General features: G+C 35.5%; 6 protein-coding genes and 1 non-coding gene across 7 annotated transcripts in view; 6 read left to right on the top strand and 1 right to left on the bottom strand.

Moving 5' to 3' along the window:
• Positions 1 to 213: 213 nt before the first annotated feature.
• Positions 214 to 2361, bottom strand: NAEGRDRAFT_59684 (Mx protein; the record flags this gene model as incomplete). The annotated part of the gene is made up of 1 exon (XM_002670370.1): positions 214 to 2361. One exon carries the CDS (start codon positions 2359 to 2361, stop codon positions 262 to 264), a length of 2100 nt encoding a protein of 699 aa, XP_002670416.1. The 3' UTR covers positions 214 to 261.
• Positions 2362 to 2703: 342 nt separating this feature from the next.
• On the top strand, positions 2704 to 4721 carry NAEGRDRAFT_81831 (uncharacterized protein; the record flags this gene model as incomplete). Its single annotated transcript, XM_002670415.1, has 2 exons — positions 2704 to 3880; positions 3944 to 4721. 2 exons carry the CDS (start codon positions 2704 to 2706, stop codon positions 4579 to 4581), a joined length of 1815 nt encoding a protein of 604 aa, XP_002670461.1. The 3' UTR covers positions 4582 to 4721.
• On the top strand, positions 4707 to 5768 carry NAEGRDRAFT_74519 (uncharacterized protein; the record flags this gene model as incomplete). The annotated part of the gene is made up of 1 exon (XM_002670414.1): positions 4707 to 5768. One exon carries the CDS (start codon positions 4707 to 4709, stop codon positions 5766 to 5768), a length of 1062 nt encoding a protein of 353 aa, XP_002670460.1.
• Positions 5769 to 6084: 316 nt separating this feature from the next.
• Positions 6085 to 7814, top strand: NAEGRDRAFT_81830 (uncharacterized protein; the record flags this gene model as incomplete). Its single annotated transcript, XM_002670413.1, has 2 exons — positions 6085 to 6130; positions 6327 to 7814. The coding sequence occupies 2 exons, from the start codon at positions 6085 to 6087 to the stop codon at positions 7736 to 7738; spliced, it is 1458 nt and encodes a 485-aa protein (XP_002670459.1). The 3' UTR covers positions 7739 to 7814.
• Positions 7815 to 8037: 223 nt separating this feature from the next.
• On the top strand, positions 8038 to 11603 carry NAEGRDRAFT_53518 (uncharacterized protein; the record flags this gene model as incomplete). The annotated part of the gene is made up of 2 exons (XM_002670412.1): positions 8038 to 10516; positions 11089 to 11603. 2 exons carry the CDS (start codon positions 8038 to 8040, stop codon positions 11601 to 11603), a joined length of 2994 nt encoding a protein of 997 aa, XP_002670458.1.
• NAEGRDRAFT_t717 lies at positions 10664 to 10735 on the top strand. The gene has a single exon. It is a non-coding gene; the product is annotated as a tRNA-Pro (tRNA).
• Positions 11604 to 12617: 1014 nt separating the features above from the next.
• Positions 12618 to 13940, top strand: part of NAEGRDRAFT_74515 (uncharacterized protein) — a gene marked incomplete at both ends in the record, with an annotated part of 6027 nt that continues 4704 nt past the window's right edge. Inside the window, 2 exons of the mRNA XM_002670411.1 lie at positions 12618 to 13107; positions 13152 to 13843. Of these exons, the coding sequence (XP_002670457.1) occupies positions 12618 to 13107; positions 13152 to 13843 (1182 nt within the window). The remainder of the gene's footprint in view (positions 13108 to 13151; positions 13844 to 13940) is intronic.

Below are 13940 nucleotides of genomic sequence, written 5' to 3'. Positions count from 1 at the left end.
AAAAGAGATGTTTAATATTTCACTGATGAACTTTTTGCCGCCCAAAGAATTAATTACGGTACTTTTTTTTTCAAAAACTGAAAAAAACTAGCTTTGCTATCTAGATTATGAGAGAGAATTGATTCTCATCAATATTGAAAAGTAACTTGGAAATGGTAAAAGGTCCTATTGTATTGAAGAACATATTATGGAACAATCGGGAAAAGAACAGTAATATAAATTGATTATTTAATGTATTTGATATATAATGAGGAGAAATATTTAATATTCCCAGTCCAATCTATCGATTACTTCGATGGCCTTCTTGACTGCTTGATGTTTTTCTAAGAGCTTGCGATAAGAATCCAATTCTGATTTGCTTGGTTTCATAACATCAATAATACGCTGGATTGGAACACCTGGAAGTTCTATTGGTTCAATTGGAAAATTGGAAACCCTCTTATTGTTCACTCTCTTAACTGAAAGACATTGAGGCATTTCTTCACAAGGGCTTATGATTAATTCATCATACAATATTTGAGAAACCTGATCAGCGATTCTTGTAGCAGCAATATTCAAATAAGACTTGAATTTGATCAATACCTCAATAGCAGCACTCTGTTTGGAACTCTTAGCAGGTAAATCTTGGAGATAAGACACAAAGGTAATATCATCTGAATAGCCAAACTGTGACAGTTGTTCTTTCAAGGTTTCCGCTTCATAGCTTTCTTGTTGCTTACCTTTCAATTTGCATAATTGTCTGATGAGCTGAGATCTAACTGCATACGATTTATCCATGGTGAATGTTCTTTGAATCTCTCTTCTAAATACCTTATCAATGATCTTCTTGGTTGTCTTGAATACAGAATCATAATGTTGCTTCAATTCAGTTTTCAACATTTTTTCAAGCTTGGAAGATCCTATCTGCTTTGGAACAAGATGTTTTAACAACATACGTTTCACTCTTTCCCATGCTTCCAAAACATATTTATCAACAACCTTACGTACATTTGCCATTTCTAAATTTGCAAGTTTTAACAGTATTGTTGGTTGGTAGAGATCAGGGAGACCAGGGAAACCACTTGTTTTGTCAATGAACTTAGTAATGGCTTCAAAATAATTATTGATTTGAGTTTTAGAAGAGGTCAATATGGTTAATATCTCTTCGGATAATGCTTCGGTAACAGAGGAGAAAACAGACAAGCTTAATGGATTTGAAGTTACTGACTTCTTCAAATCTTCAGAAGAGGACATGTCAAGTATTTCTGTATTAACTGAAATGTCTTTGAATGCAGAAACTAAACTAGAAATACTAGTTTCATAGCTTCTTATCAACGCCTCATCTCCATAAGCATAAAATTGTTGAATATTATTGGAGGTGTTTTCAAGTTGGGACTCAATTTTGATAAGTTCTTGTTGAAGCAACTCTTTTTGCTTTGGAATACTTTCTTGTAAGTGCTCATTCTGAATTTGAGTCAACTTTTCAATAAGTGCAGCTCTTCCCTTACTTCCATCAGGTGCATCCAAAGAATCTAACAATGAGCTTTCAATTTTTTCACATTCTTCAATGGAAAGGTGCTTCTCGTCACTAGTGCGATTCTTCAAGGCGACAAAACCATGCAATAGGGAAATAGATCCCTCATTCTTGAGAGACTTGATTAATTTTTGTCTGATTTCCTTATCATTGATGCATTTGTCAACTTTGGTAAGAACACAGAGCGTTCTTTTTTGATCCTTGTCAACTTCTTCAGCTTCTGTGAACCCGACAATAGTTTGTAAGTCTCTTCCACCATCTCCAACGATAAGAATACAATCCTTCTCAGTCATATTCTTTCTAACAAGTTCCCTAATGTTCTCAGCAAGATACGGATTATCTTTAGAGCTTTTAGTTATCAAACCTGGTAAATCGACAAGAGTTAAATCTGGAACGTGTGGAGAGATGACTTGAACTTCAATCAGCTCATTGGCAACTGTTTCATTTCCAATGTGAAGTTGAGTAATATTTCTGATAGTATCATCCAAAAGTTTGGCTCCATCTTCAGACTCTGGATTGGGAATTTCAATTGGGCTTTCAATTTTAGCACTCTTAACAATAGCTTTAGCTTCTTCACCGTATGAATGATTCATTCTTAATTGGAGTGGACAACGAGTGACCATGTCTTGACCTGTTACGAATTTAACACCACTCAAGTATTCGAGAACAGAACTTTTACCAGCACTTTGCTCACCAACAACAACAATGTTTGGTGGACGAAGATCTTCAAAATTTTGAAGAATTGAAGAGAGTTCATCATTGATTTCTCTGTACTTGTTGGACTGAGCATGGAGTTTGCTCATAGAAACCTCTTGGTTTGAAGAAGATTGCTTGTTGCTGGGAAGCATTTGTTAGTTTTTTTTTTGAAAATCTTGAATAAGAAGAATGTTCGCTATTTATTGAGTGAAAATTGTGGAATAATCAAGAATTGAATTTAGTAACCTGCCATTTTTAGAGTTAAGAATTCCCAACCCTAAAATTTCATTTTCGCACTACTTCTATTTTGCAAAAATAGAAGCTTCATTTCAAAATAGAATTAAGAAAACATAATGAAATTAATTGGAATACTGTAACAATGTTCCTTGAAATTCTTGGATTGGAAAACATTTATCAAAATCCATTCCTTCCCAATACAAAGTCGTCATCCAAAATTCTTTCTTCCTTCCATCAATTTTCATAACTAAAAAAAAATGCTTGGAGGAAAGAAACATTCGAAATCTGCTGGAGACAACACTCCTCAGGACGAAACTTTGAACGAAAGTGAAGAATCAGCTAGTCATCACCATCATCACAAAAAATCACCAGTTTATGATGACTATTACGATGATTCTCCATCTTTCGTATATCAAGATGAAGATAGTTTCATTTCGAATTTCGGGATCAATAGTAAAAAAGGAGAACACGTGAGAAGGCCTTCAATATTAAAGAAAGCTGGAAGTTTAGCTCAGAAAAATAGACTCTCCAAGAATATTTCTTCTCCGACAGTCAATCGTGGAGTTTCGTTTAGAGATTCGAATGAAAATCCATCATCTCCAATTACATCCATTGGTAATTCGATTAATAATTTTATAGAAACCACTGACACCATGAAAATGATTGATGAAAATCATGTTGTTATCATTGATGATGAAGAAACCGAAACAAACCAAACTAATCCTACCGAATATTACACTAGTAGAGATGGCAATTCTAAAATGGCACGTGACAGATACTCCATTGATGAGCTAGCCATGCAACCTAAAATTGTCATGTCAAGACAATCCATCAGATTATTGAAAAATGTCATTCCCAAAAAAAGAGAAGAAAGAACTTGGAGACATAGACTTTATCTATTAATGAATCAACCACAATCTTCCAAATGGGCATTTCTCATTGCAATAATTGTTAATTTTATAGTTTTGATATCTGTCATTGTCTTGATTTTGGAATCTTTTGCAGAACTTTATCAATTTGAAAATACTTGGTGGATAATTGAAGGAATTTTAGCATTTTTCTTTACAGTTGAGTATATGTTGAGATTGATTGGAAATATCTATTCGAAAAAGGATGCCAAGTACTTTTTCTTTAATATTATGAACTTGATTGACTTGATGAGCTTTATTCCATATTATTTGGAAGTTGTATTGTATTATATTTTCAGATATTCACTTGGACAGGATCATTACATTACTTCAATGGTTATGAATTTGCAAATTATTGGAGTTTTCAGAGTTTTGAGATTGTTGAAAGTTTTCACATTGACTAAACATTCAGGAAAGGTCAGATTATTGCTGATTGCCATTCGAAGATCTGTAGATTTATTGTTGGCTGTCATTTATTTTGTAATTGCTACTGTATTTATATTGGGAACTTTGATTTATTATGCAGGTAGGTCAATTCATTACATTTTATTACAATGTTTAATATTTAATATGTAATTTCATAATATAGAGAGAGGAACATTTGATCATGAATTGAAAGCATTTGTGAGATTTTCACCTCTGGATGGAAAAACTAAAGAAATTTCTCCATTTTCCAATATTCTTATGGGAATGTGGTATAGCTTAATATCTATAACCACAACAGGTTACGGCGACATGATTCCTGTCACTATTATTGGTAAATTAATTGGAACAATCTCCATTCTTACTGGATTATTAATCGTTGCCTTGCCATCCATGATTATTGGAAGAACCTACTCTGAAGTTTTGCATCAATACGAAATGGAGAAACTCGAATTGAATTTGAATGGAGGAACTGTCGATGAGGATGACGATAGTGCACTGGAGGATGAGGATGAGCAACTCGATGATAGTGAGCTCACTCTGGAAAGTATTCAAAGTGCTGGAGCAAAAGCAGCTCTCTCTGAACAATTAGCAGAATCGAATAGTGTGAGTGGAGGAGAACCTGAAATGAAAATACCTACTTCTCAACAAGAATTACAAAAGGAAAATGATCAAATTGATCAATCTTCACTGTTCATGTTACTGGACGAGCAAGATAAGATTCTACTAGAAACTTTAAACAAGATTGAAAAGACAAGACGATTAATTCAAGCTTCTAAAAGAAAAACCAACACAGTTGATTAATTTTATGGCAATTATGTCTGAAATGATTAGTTTTACCAACAGTTCCAAGTTCTGTTTATTGAATGAACTTTGAAAACTAAACAAAGCAAAAATTAGTTCATTTCATCAATTCAAACTAATAAAAAATGATTGAAGTTGAATTGGATAGATTAGAATTTGAAGAATCAGAGGAAGAAGCCAGAAAGATAAAAGAAACATATTTCGGAGTAAATATGGACAAGTTCATCACATCATTCGATGAGAAAAACGAAACCATGCCAACCCGAACTATTCCGCTAACTGTCCAACAAGGGAAAGCTCTCTTGCACTTGTGTAGACACTTTAAGAAGGGAACAGTGATGGAGAATGAACAAGATTTAATGGAATTGAAACAAGTTTCGGATAATATTGAAAAAATTATGAAAGAGCTGAATGAGAATAATTATAGAGATGGATTTATTGTCAAGTTGACAAGTCGTTCTCCAAAGGATATCACTCCAAATCATGAAAAGACAATGAAGAAGTATCGTGAATTATTGGAAACTCCTCGATTTAATCCCAATCAATTTACGAATGTTGATTTGAAAAGAAATGCTCATTGGTCTGCATTGTATTTTGCCTCACTTCAATGCTTGAGAGTTTACAATGCACAAGAAGCAATTTCATTACTTTCTCAAAGTTCTAGAATTGAATATGACTTGCTGTTGGATTTAACATTCGAAAGTGATTTTTCATTGGGATTAGTTGTGAGACCGTGGGATGCAAACATGACTCTTGAATCTGAATTTAGAGGAATTGTTTACAATGGAGAATTGAAATGTCTTTCACAATATTTCACTCAATGTTATTTGGAATCTCTTGAAAAGGATAAGGAAGAAATTGAAAAGCATTGTAAGGAATTCTTTTCAACCACGATCAAACCAGTATTGCAAGAACATGCTCCAGAGTTGACCAATTATATTGTGGACTTTTCTCTAACGAAGAATGAAGCCAATCAATTCAGTGTCAAGTTGTTGGAAATTAATCCGTATTTAACGACAACTGGAGTTGGTTTGTTTGATTGGGAGAAGGATACAGAGCCACTCTTTGAAAATCCAAAATCTCAATTCGAGTTTAGAATATTGACAGAACCAATCATTTCTCAATTATTGAAAGATCCTGACTCTCTTGTAAAGAGTTGGAGGGATATTATTACCCAACTCGAATGAACTGTAGTTGAGAAGAAATGAGATCATATGTGTTCACTCTAATTCATACTACCGAAGGTGCACGTCGTGAATTTGCGCTTAACTTCTCAATTCGAAATAAATACTAAAATAATCTATATGGTTTATCAATAAATCGATTCAATTTTAAGAATCCTTATGACCAATAACAGTAACGAATGTTTTAGGGTGCAGACATTCTGAGAGAGGGCTTGACATTTGTGTCGGAAATGGCTGTACGTTGAATGAAATCTCATAGAATCCATTTTCGTATGGATTCCAGTAGGCGTTTATTCTAAATCCAAACAACAAAAAAAATATGAACAACACTCAACCTGAACTTGTAGACATAGAGGTTCATCAAGGTATGTTTAAATGCTAATTAACCTTACCAATCATCTGTGATACCTATTCGAAACCTTTTGCAGAAACCAAAAATGTTTCTTCATCAACAAGAACAATTCTTCTCTACATTTCCATATTGGCAATTACTTGTGTAATTGTTGCCACAACAACCTTGTTTGCTGTTAGTGGAATCCCAACTTTCGTTCGTTCTCTCAGAGAAAGTGCATTCAGCTGATTCTACCACCACAACTGCCACCCCAACATTGGCCTGTGATTATGCCATCCTGGGTGGTGGTATCTCAGGTGTTTTCACTGCCTACCAACTTGCAAAGAATGGAAAGAACAATATCTGTGTGGTTGAATCTACTGATAGACTTGGTGGTCGATTGGAAACTTTCACATTGGGTAATTCTAAAAAGTATGATATTGGTGGTATCAGAGTTAACAATCAACATACTGTCATGAAGAATCTTGCTAAGGAATTGAATATTACTCTCGTTGGTGGATATTACTTGGATAAGAGTGAAGCTCAAGATTTGAATTTGCCAAGTAATGTCTTGATGGTCTCTAGAGATGTTAGTACCAATGATAAGAACGTTTTGAGAAGTCAAGCTTATCCAAAGGCAACTGGTGCTGTGAGTGGCTGGGATGTATTGCTTGGAACTTCAAGTGAATTCTTTATCAATTCCACATTGCAAGATACCTTCTCTTTCACACAAGCTGGATTGGGAAGTGCTGAAGAAATGTCCTATTTCCAATCTACCTTCAGATTCAGAGGTGATTTCCAAGCTGTTGATAGAAAGACCTATGCTGAATTTGCCAATGTTGATTCTATTGACCCATTGAACTTTTATCCGGTTGGTGGTATGGGAGAATTTGTTAGAAAAATGTCACTCATTGCTCAACAAAGTGGAAAGGTCAGATTCCTTTTATCTGAAACTGTTCAAACCATCAATCCACACTCAAGCAGTACTACCAACAAGAAATACCGCATCCAAACATGTTTGAGAAATATAGAAGCAAAGAACGTTGTGATTGCCATTCCACCACTTGCCTTGAAAGATATCAAGGGAAGCATTGCTGCCACATTGAATGCTGAACCTGCATTCAAACAATCCAAGCCACTTCCAGTCTCCACCATCACCATGAGATTCCAACAAAGATGGTGGGAACAAGCTTCACCAGCCAGAAGAATCTGGACTGATTCCAATTGTATCCAACTCATTGAAATTCCAATTACTCCAAGTGGTATCGAAAGTAATGCCTTCAGAGTTTCCTATGCTGATGGACATTGTGCCAGAGAGTGGAATGACCTATATCTAGGTGGTGGAAAGTCTCTGATTGAGAAGACCATCCTCCAATACTTGACGGCTATCTATCCTGGAGTGTCCATTCCACAACCTCTTGAAACTGTATTCAAATTATGGCCTGATGCTTGGTATTTTGAACAACCTAGTGCTGCAGTTACTTTGGCTGATAAACAAAAGTGGGCCTTGAATCCTATCCAGAATGAAAATGTTGTACTTGTTGGTGAAGCCTTCCATTTAGAGAGAACATGGTCAGTAGGTGCTGTAAAGTCTGCTATTGATGCTTTGAATCAACGTTTTGGTGTAAAGACTAATTATTAAATAACAATATTGCCATTCTCTTCCTACATGTTGATAAAAAATTCGTGATGATTTGGCGAGAGAAGTGTTGTGTTTTATTTTTTTTTGATAAAATTTTTGAATTTTTCAACGGCTAGTTTTACCTCTCTCTTTAGACAGAAGCATCATCAACAATCATCACACAGTATCGTTGGTCTCTTCCAAAGACTTTAAAAAAGCACAACAAAAACTCGCCAACAATGTAGTGGTACTATTTTCTATCTTCCTACCCGTCACCTGCATGAACTCGCATCTAAAAACATCAATATCATCTTTAAAAAATGAACTATCCGCCCAACACTCATCAGCAATATCCAACCGGCAGCAGTGGTAGTACAAATCAACAACAGCAGCAGCAGCAACAATCACCTCATCAACATCAGGTGCCTGTTCCTTCAATGGTGATGAATAGTAGTAATAATATTTCTAATAATAATTACGGAAGTCAAATGATGATGAAGCCTTCCCCATTAATAGAACCTCCTCCTCTTGAAACTCTAGTGTATAGCACGGAGAGAGCTGGAGGAGAGGAAGCCTTGATGAAGCAATTTGCTAATATCAAATTGGTTGATATGGACAAGTCACTATCGGCTCGCTTGATCAATAACAATCTCTTTGCATCGTCTAATATTCCAGAACAACAACATTATCAACAACAATCCAATGCAATTTATGGCTCTACGATGATAAATATTGGTATGATGAATCCAATTACTTCCTATTCACAAACAACTCAACCTCCCCCAATTGAAAAGCCACCTCAATTCATCTATGATAAGGCTCATTTTGGAGATCTCTCTTCTTCCAATATACTTGAAAAGACAACATCAAGTGCCTACACTAGTGTATTTTTCCATACTCCATTGGGAGCTCTTCCTCAAAATAAGACTACTGTGTACAAGTGGAATGTCAAGATTAACACTATCAAATCATGGTTAGCAATTGGTGTTGCTCATACTCACATTGGAGATGATCATAAATTTGCTTTCTCTCCGTATGATGAACATGGGGCTTATATGCTCTCTGCAAATGGATATATTTGGAATAGACAACTTGCATCAACTAACAAGTATGAATATGTTGCAAATTCCAACTTTGTAGCAGGTGATTTAATGTCTCTTGAACTGAATTGTGGAAAGAGAGAATTGGTAATATATAGAAATAATGGAAAGGTAGCTACCATCAATGATATTCCCCTACCAGTTTATCCATCCTTTATGATGCACGGAATGGAATCTGTAGAATTTATGGGATTAACAGAAACTCAATCATCAGTACAACCAGTCAATGTAGATTTTGTATGTCATAGCTACCACATGACTGTTGAGGGAAAAAAGCTAACCAAAAAGACAAAGGATAGTTATCACACTATATTCTTCAAGAACTTACTTGGTGATGCAAGTAATTATGGCCTCTTCAAATGGAGAATTAAAATTCTTTCGACTACCTCTTGGATTGGTTTGGGTGTAGTTGCTAAGGAAATTGCTCAAGGCCGATTCCATAATCTTTCTCCATACGATAATCATGGAGGGTACATTTACTCACTCAATGGATATGGATGGAGTGCATTCTATGAGGGTACAAACAAGTATACTAACTGTGGAGCTTCTTGCTCTGCTGGAGATATTATTACATTGGAGCTTAATTGCGCCTCAAAGGAGTTGACACTCACAAAAGAGGGTAAAAATTTAATCACATTCAAACAAGTACACTTACCCGTCTATCCTTTTGTCATGATGCACGGAATGGAATCTGTAGAATTACTCGATTTTCAACAAGAAGGTTCCTATTCCAATCCAGATGCCTACAAGTTTGAAGGAGTTCTTGAATTCAAACATAATCCAGAAAATATTGAAAGTGTAGGATGTAAAATTAAAAAGTTGACCGATACTGGATACTCCAACGTGTATGTGAATAGAGAGTTGAGTTTGGAACATATTATCAAGAGATACAAGGTTAAAATTAACAAGTTGGCAAATTGGGCAGGTATTGGTATGATTAAAAAGGAAAATGTAAATTTGTCCACTTATCAGTCCTATTCACCATATGACAATAATGGAGCCTTTATAATTTCTGCCAATGGATATGTTTGGGATGATAATATGAAAGATCCAAAATACAAGCTTGTAGAAACGGCTAAATTTACTGAGGGAGATGTCATTATTATCGAATTGAATTGTATTACAAGAGAGTTGAACTTTTACAAGAATATAATTACCAACAAGATGGCTACTATTGAGAATGTCTCACTTCCAGTTTATCCATTCCTCATGTTGTATGGTAAGGAAGAGGTTGAATTTTTGGAATATTTGGAAAATACCATTGTTGATACTTCTTCATTGATACACAAACCTCCATCCTTCAAATATTTACCATCATGCATTTCAGTGAATGGTCATGTTGTGACTAAAACAAATTCAGGTTCCTATACAAATGTTTTTGTCAATACTCCTCTAGGCAAGTTGAATCAAGACTCGAGCATTTTCAAATGGCAAGTAAGAATTCTTTCACTCTCATGGATTGGTCTCGGCGTTACAAGAAGAGAAGTGGCTGCTAAGAGCAATTTGAGTGTTTCGCCATATGATGATCACGGAAGTTACTTCCTCTCTGCAAATGGTTATGTATGGAATAGACAACTTGCTGATCCATATTATTCTAAGATTGAAGGAGCTACCTATCAAAAAGGAGACGTTCTAGTATTCACATTGGATTGTAAACAACAATCATTACAAATCGCAAAGAGTGGAGTCTTACTGACACGTATAGACAATATTAGGCTTCCTGTTTATCCTTCCTTTGTATTTTATGATGCTGAAAGTGTAGAATTTAGTTGGCTTTAGAATAAATCTTTCATAATTTTATTAAGGGTATATAAGGGATATGACTTTTCTCAATATCTAAGTGTAAGGGACCATGGTCTAGTGGTATGATTCTCGCTTTGGGTGCGAGAGGCCGTGGGTTCGATTCCCACTGGTCCCCATTCCCTTTTAAACTCAAAACCTTTTTTTAGACTTTTTTGACATAATTCACTCCAACCCGTTTGCTACTTTAGAATAACTGTTATTGGATTTTGTTGTAACATTCATTGTAATGCATTAGATCTATTCGAAGTTTCACCTTGTTCCAAATAATTTAAAAAGGAAGAGGCACCAGCTAGCTTGTATCTTTATATTTTTGATGTGTTCCATAAACTTTACAGTCTTCCTTCCAGTTCTTCTACCCCAAAAGATTAGTGCTTTAAAAGTCCGTCTAACAAAGTGACATTCTAACACACACAACATTAAAAAAAACAAAGATCATCATGCCACCTCCACCTCCACCACTTTCTGCAGTTGTCTCAGTCAAGAAGGAGAAACCAATTCCTGTCCAAGAACCAGTTGTTGTTGAAACAGCTGTCGATACAGTACCAGAAATTATTGTGAAACCAAGCAAACCTACTACAACAGTTATTAGAAAGAAGAAAACTAAGCAATATATCACTGTAAAGGAGGTAGCTGCTTGGACTCCAACCTTTGAAGTCATGCAAAGATTGTCCCTTCCTTTAGCAATTTTCAAGGAAATATTCGAAATGGATTTTCCATCCATTGATGATTACCAAATTGGAGATGTCATTGTAAGAGTTCAATTGGATGGTGATGTTGTAGAGCTGAAATTGGGAAAGGAATTGATTAATGATAATTATTCAAATATTAATGCTGGACCAATGATTCAAAATTCGAATGGACTTTGGGAATTGTTGCTTCAACATGGTTTTGAATTGAAGGAAACTAGAAATTACAATTCTTTCCAAGGATCTATCTATCATGGAAGATTGATGGCTGAAAGAGTTTTTGAAAGACGTATCTAGTGTCTAATAAACAATGAAAACTCGTGAAATATTCCTTCAACATTTTGTTTGACTGATGTTGGCTGTGTTGTAATTATTCCAGATGAAACCTATGGTATCTTAACAAGAATACACCAAACAACAATTATGAAAGAGTTGTTGATGATTTTCAAGAGTGGCGTGTTTGGGATGAAACCAAACACTTGGAAAATAGTTGGATTGATAATTCCCCATGTAACATGTTGTGGCACAATGTTTGAGGTGTCATCAAACACATCCGCTGGTGTTAATAAGGCGATGGTCTATACATTATTTATAGACCTTGATAAGCCTTGATTTGTGTTGGCATGCCAAAACGAGACCATTATTGAAAATTCAAAACACAAGTGCTATTTTGCAAGCACAATTAGTCTACTGTAGTAGATTTACAGCAATTATAATATAGTAATGTATCTCACCAAATAGAGCACCAACAAAGCAACATGAAAAGTGGTGAACACAAGGTGTTTGGTGCCTCGTCTCTTTCATGACAATAACAATTTGTTTTTCGAGCAGTTTCAATATTACAAGTACTAGCAACGTTTCAATGTTCAGAAGGTAATATTGATTGTTTTTTATCCATCCTCAATCACTCCTCAACAAGCCAATTCATTCCCGTTAGCATGGATTTATTAAAAAATTATTAAGGCGAAAACAAGGTCTAAATTTAGGTATATTATCGAATTCCAAACTATTTTGTAGCTCTATACTAAAAGAAACACTGCAGCGACAGAACTCGAGTTACTATAATAAACCTTTTGCCTACAAATTAGGGGATTTTAATAATGCCCTAGCAAAATATGGAATGGTTATAGCTTGATTCTTAGCACATGCTGTGATGAACTTGAATCAATAGGGTCTTTTCTGCATCCTTAGCTGTAGTATTATTTAGTAACATTAAGCACATTATTAATTCTTCCATAATTGGTCCTTGTTTTTCAATAAGCCAAAGTTAAATCATTCAATTTGAAAATTCGAAGATTAAAAATTCACAACATGAAACTGTTCTTTTCAGTGTTGGCAATCCTCTTGCTTTTCATTGTGAGTGAGGTTTCAGCTTCAACATGCTATGGCATTCCAGGAACAAACACTTCTACTTGTGGCGGTAATATTTGCTTCGGAAATGATAATTGTCTTTGTGTTGATATTTCCCCTTCTACAGCCCTTACTGCTGAGTCGCCAATTCTCCTCGCAACGAACACATTAACATCTGCTGATGGAAAAATTGCACTTACATTGAACAATGATGGAAGTCTTTCTCAATTTTATGAGGGTGTTTTCATGAAAAACTTTCAAAGATCAGTGGGTCCTGCAAAAAATGGTGGCTACAAGCTTGTGCTCAGCCAAGATGATGGTTCTCTAAAGATTATGGATGGTGCTTCTTTGATTACCACTCTTGATCCAAAAAATGATTGTGGTACCCATACTGGACCTTTTAAATTTGTTCTTCAAGTCGATGGCCATTTGGTTGTTTATTCCTCCACTGGTAAGTAATTAAGCTTTAACTTTGTTCACAAACAATTTTCTAAGATCATTGCTTTACGTTAAATGCCGAGTCAATTACCGGTTTTCCTTCTGTAAATGATTTGACAAATTATGGTGTTTTGTGGGGAGGTAGTGAATGTAAAACTCCAAAGTGTAATGGTATCGTGGCCACACATCCAGAAGCATGTCCAACATATGCCACATGTGTTGCTCCTAATACTTGTCAATATCCAACATGTAATGGAATTTCAGGTGACAACTCTACTGTATGCTCAGGTCACGGAACATGTACAAAAACTGATACTTGTGACTGCGAATCTACCACTTACTCTGGTTCAAACTGTCAACTTTTTACATGTGGTGATTATTTGAATACTGACCGCAAAGTTTGCTCAGGACATGGAAGTTGTGTTGCTCCAAACAGTTGTTCCTGCTCATCTGGATACAGTGGTGAAGATTGTAGTTTATTCAAATGTTATGGAATTGCCCCAGGTATAAGTTCATCAGTTTGTTCTGGTCGTGGTAGTTGCATTGCCCCAAATAATTGTTCATGTGCTTCAGGTTACTTTGGTGACTGTAGCCAATATGAATGTTTTGGTACCTTATTTACTTCTTCATCAGCTTGTTCTGGTCAAGGAAGTTGTATCTCACCAAATAATTGCTCATGCTCTAATGACCACTATGGAAATGATTGTAGTCAATTTGATTGTTTTGGAATTGCCTCAACAAATGGTTCAGTATGTTCTGGACACGGTGCCTGTCTCTCACCAAATAACTGCTCATGCTTAGCTGGATATAGTGGATCAGATTGCAGCTCTTTCCAATGTTATGGCA

The sequence above is a fragment of the Naegleria gruberi genome (assembly GCF_000004985.1).
Source record: "Naegleria gruberi genomic scaffold NAEGRscaffold_71, whole genome shotgun sequence".
NCBI lineage: Eukaryota > Heterolobosea > Eutetramitea > Acrasida > Naegleriidae > Naegleria > Naegleria gruberi.
Note: the sequence above shows the minus strand (reverse complement) of the source record. Positions and strands in the feature narration are given on the sequence as shown.